Consider the following 4,911-nt stretch of genomic DNA (forward strand, 5'->3'; position numbering starts at 1 on the left):
ATACCAATATTATCGACATATACCAACATGAAGGTAATAACACCTCTGCAAGAGAATACAAAAATGAGGTGTCTGCCTTGAAGGACGAGAAGCCGAGACGATGAAGTTTATCACCGAGGCAAGCATAAGAAGATAGAGGAGACTGCTTAAGTCCATAGAGAGTGTGTTGCAACTTGCACACGTAATCATGATGACCAGAATCTTCCAGTATAGCTAGGGTTAAATATTTAGCACATCCTAAATTGACTCTCACTTATTTTATAGCACAACCTTGGCCCTTTAAAATTTTATATAGAATTGGTTAAAATAATATTGATACATAATATATAGCACATCCTAAGTTTACTCTCACTTATTCTATATCATTACTCATTGCTTATAAATATATAGAAGGGTTACATACAACATTAATATATATTATACATGAGCATCTTGAATGTTATATGTCCCTTTCATGCATCTCAACTAGAAGACATGATGCTTGATTACCTATTTAGTTCTTATTAATGTCATGTGGATCCATTCTGTCGGGATATGTCGTTATTACATAGTCGTGGCCAGTGATGAAAATGAAAACTCAACTTGAGCTTTAGATAATTAAGCCTTGCAATGAAAGTTTGGTTTCTTCTTATCATATTTTCCCACTTCGTAACCTTATTGCAGTGACAATGTACAAAAGAAATCGATGATACATATGGTAAACATCTTTTACGAAAGTTTGGTTCCATTCATCGACCGCAGTCATTGAAGTTACCAAGAGATCTTTCTAACTCTTATGGAGAAGCAATTGAAACGACCATCTCAAATTGGGTACAAGCTTGAAATCTAGCTCTTTATTCGGATTGCATCTTGTTCTCGTGTGCCTGTTTGTGTCTTAGCAGTTTCTTGTCCACTAGTCCAGGCATCCCGATCACATCAAAGATCGATGAAGGCGAGACCACATAGAATTCAACGAAGTAACTAAGAAAGCAATCAAGAATAGTTACATAAGATTTATTTTTATATTCCCAACATATATGTTGCCTTGCATTGATATGTTAAATCTCAATGATATTGCCTTCGTCATGTGTGTCAATTCGTGGCAGCAAAAACTGATAAATACCATGAATAATTAATATATAAGGGGGTCATCATAATATTATCAACACATCTATATTACACTGATGAAAAACAATTTGGAGTAACATGCATACGCTCCAAGATACATAAATGAGTGCATTCATCTCCGACCCAAACATGAAAACCGGCTAATTTGAGCTAATTAAACCCGTACAAACTTGAAGGACAAGTAAGGCGTACATGCGGTGCACATACATATATAAACCATAAATTAATATAGCCAATAATTAGCTTACAAAGCTTGAACATTATTTACCAAGACTGCATAGCAAATATGGTGTTTAGTTAAGGATAGACCTCGATTATGGACCTAATTCCTAGCACAGGTATGATATTGTAGCCACTGAATCCAGCTTCCAAGAAGATCTTCTCCCACTCGTGCTCTTCTCGTTCACCTCCCTCGAAAACCATGAGGAAGAGATCGTACAATGCTTGTGCCTCCTCCTTTTTAGTACTATTGCCCTTCGACTTTTCAGAACCAACCACCATGTTTATGATTATCACCTTCCCTCCGGCTTCTCTGGAAGGGATTGCCTCTTTGCACCTTCGCAGTATCTTGACGCACTCGTCGTCTCGCCAATCGTGCATCACTGACTGCAATATGAAAATATCGATATGATGTGGCATATTTAATCAAAGTGAATGTAGCTAGGCTTGTGCATTCAATATTTCAACTTAATCAAGCACGTAAGTGTCACGTGTGCCCTCGGTAATAAAGTGCATATGTGCATGTCATCCTGGTATGCAAAGGTCAGGTCTAAGCTCTATGAGTTTGTATGACCATATTTGACGTTTTTCAGTCAATAAAGCCTCTATTAGTGCCTCAAGAAAAATAAAGCTTCTATTAACAAGAAAAAAAAAGTACTTCTACGCAAAATGATTAATGACTAATACCAGTAGCTAGGTACTAACTTGCAATGCAAGTATGGAACACATGCGGACTACTCCCCCGTTCTTAAATATAAGTCTTTTTAGATAGGCGACTGTTAGGCGCTGGCGCACCGGCCGAAAGTTTCGGCCGGTCGCCTCCTAGCCCTTCGATGCAACAACTTTTGTTCGTTGGATCTGGTACCTGAAAAAAACTGCATCGTCGTCTCCCCCACGCTCGCTCTCTCCTTTTTTCTTCACCGAGCGAAACGCTACAGCGCCACCGCCGCCGCCACCGCCCCACCCCCTCGACTTGCAGCAAGGCATCTCGCACTCGCTATCTGCCGCCACCGCTCGTCGTGTGCTGTATGCCCCCATCACAGCCTCCCCTGGATGTAGCTTCCATCATCGTATCACCAAAAATCGCCGCCACTTGGCTCGTCGTCGGCAACAGACCCCCCCCCCCCCGCGTCGTGTCGGGCACCGGTAGCAACAGCCATTGCTGGTTCCAGCAAATTAGTTGGCCGGTTGTAGCACCCCCAATAAATTACCATGGCCATGGCAACCGCGGTCGTCTCCGGTTGTAGCAGCTCCCATGGTCGGTTCCAACAAAAATGGATTGCCTGGTTGCAGCACCTAGTCGCCGTCATGGCCGCCATTGAAAAAGGTCGTAACCCACGCAAATACACAGTTCCAACACTGCCATGTATGGTTGTAGCATCTGAAAAGCTGGTTGCAGCAAAACGAACATCGCCGCCATCGTCGCCGGGCGCGATGCAGTGACTGGTGCAGCGAAAACCCATGCCGGTTGTAGCATCTGCCGGTGTTGGTTGTAGCACAAAAGCCTTGCCAACCCACATCGCCGGCCATGGCCGTCGGGAGATGTGACCGGTCACAGCAATCGCCGTGCCGGTTGAAGCATCTGGTGTAACCGTTTCCAGCGAAAACCACATTGCCGCCTGAGGCCGCCGGGGTCATGCTGTGTCAGACCGTAGCAAAACATCATGCTGGTTGTAACACTTGTTGTGACTGGTTCCAGCATCGGCTGTCTTCTGTTCTGGTGACCTCGTCGCCACCATCGCCGCGGTTGCAGCACCTCGTCGCAACCATCGTCGTCGTAGCACCGTTTCTCATCGTTGCAACTTGCCGCCCCGTGGTTGAAGCATCTACAGCCGCCGCCATTCCCCCATCGTCCAGGTCCAGCATCTTGGCGATGTCCCCGCCGCATCTATTGTGGCCATACGCAGCACCACCGCCGCGCTGTTGCGGGTGGCCCAGCACGCGCCCATCCCGTCGCTAATCCCTAGCGTCACCCCCTGCGCAACCCTCGTTGTTGCCCTGGCCGCCGTGCGCGGAGAAGACGACCCCCGCGAGAGGATAATGTCGACTGGGCGGGGACTAATCGTAGCCACGAATCGCTTTGCTATCGCAAGGCCCGCGCGTGACCGACCCAAACTTCGACCGGTCCGCCGGGTGGAAACGTTTTCCTTTTAGATATTTCAATACAATCTATGCATATCGACATATTTTTAGAGTGTAGATTCACTCACTTTGCTTCGTATATAATCCATATTGAAATCTTTTAAAAGACTTAGTTAGTAAAAAAAAGTATGGAACACATGTGAAATTACCTTGAGCAGAACAGCGTCGGCCGGGGGAATGTGCTCGAACATATCGCCCGCGATGAACCGCACCTCTCCGTCGGCGGGGGCCTCCGCGACGACGTGTGGGAGATCCAGGACGCTGCACTCGACGTGCGGGAACGCTGCCGCGATGGCCTTTGCGATGGTGCCGGTGCCGCCGCCGACGTCGACCATCGAGCGCACCCCGGAGAAGACGTCACGCGCGCGGCCCTCCCTCAGGAGCACCTCCACGACGAAGCGGCTGTCGTCGGTCATGCCGTCGCCTATCGTCCTGCTCAGGGCGGCGTCCCGCGCGGCCATTTCCCACATGTCCTCGCCGTGGTGCATCTCGAAGAAGGAGCGCGGCTGCTCGTCGTCCATGAACCACGCGCTCATGCCGGAGAACGGCGCGGTGAGGTTCGGGTCGACCATGAGGGACACGAGGCGGGGCAGCCCCGACGATGCTTCGCCGTCGCCGACAAGGAGGCGGGAGGCTGCAGTGAGCCCGTAGACGACGGCGGCGCAGCCCGCGGGGTCGTCCGGCTGCTGGTTTTGGACGGAGAAGACGCCCGAGACGGTGAGCACGCGCATGAGACGGCGCAGGCGCGGGAGCCTGGAGGGAGGGAGCGCGATAATAGTGGCCAGCTCGCCGAGCGTGGCGCCGCCGCCGTGGCCGTGGATGGCGCCGGGAATGCCGAGCTCTATGGCGCATTTGAGCGCCATGGACTTGACGAAGCCGTAGGCGTGGATGCAGAGCTCGGCGTGGCCTTGGAGCATGTCGTCGGTGCTGATGAGCTTGTAATCGCCGGTGAGCGCCATGGAGTGCTACGTGCAGGGTGGTTGTTCTTAGCTCGTTCTTCGTACTTGTTGGTAGATCTCCGGCCGGTACTGCTCGCTAAATAGTCTGCCAGTCACCACTCATGAACTGAATCTTGCTCCGATTTTAATATTCATCACGAGAAAGTGCAGTTGCATTTTAAGATTGACGAAATCTAGCCCTCCCTCATAGAATATTACTGAAGATTGAACATAGGTGGACCGGAAGCGACATGGTGACATCTTCTCTTATGAAGAAGAATTCTCGTTTGGCCAGATAGTTCTTTCACTCCATGTAAGCAGGCTGGTAGAGAGGTGGATGGTGGCATTGACCATTGACACCGAGGTTACATTCTCTCCGGGTGAAAATCCATAATTTCACCTCCCTCGAAAACCATGAGGAAGAGATCAGACGGTGCACGTTGTTTTCCCGTCCTGTCCGATGTTGGCTCCAAGTTCGGCTTTTGGGCAATAGCCCTAGGTCTGA

The 4,911-nt window shown here is 49.2% G+C and overlaps 1 protein-coding gene across 1 annotated transcript; it reads right to left on the minus strand.

Moving 5' to 3' along the window:
* Positions 1–1,136: 1,136 nt before the first annotated feature.
* On the minus strand, positions 1,137–4,463 carry LOC123172877 (O-methyltransferase ZRP4). Its single transcript, XM_044589779.1, has 2 exons — positions 3,618–4,463; positions 1,137–1,713 (listed from the first exon to the last, which is right to left on the minus strand). Exons 1-2 carry the CDS (start codon positions 4,425–4,427, stop codon positions 1,405–1,407), a joined length of 1,119 nt encoding a protein of 372 aa, XP_044445714.1. The 5' UTR covers positions 4,428–4,463; the 3' UTR covers positions 1,137–1,404.
* Between the last annotated feature and the right edge of the window lie 448 nt (positions 4,464–4,911).

Source organism: Triticum aestivum, chromosome 1D, assembly GCF_018294505.1.
Source record: "Triticum aestivum cultivar Chinese Spring chromosome 1D, IWGSC CS RefSeq v2.1, whole genome shotgun sequence".
Classification (NCBI taxonomy): Eukaryota; Viridiplantae; Streptophyta; class Magnoliopsida; order Poales; family Poaceae; genus Triticum; species Triticum aestivum.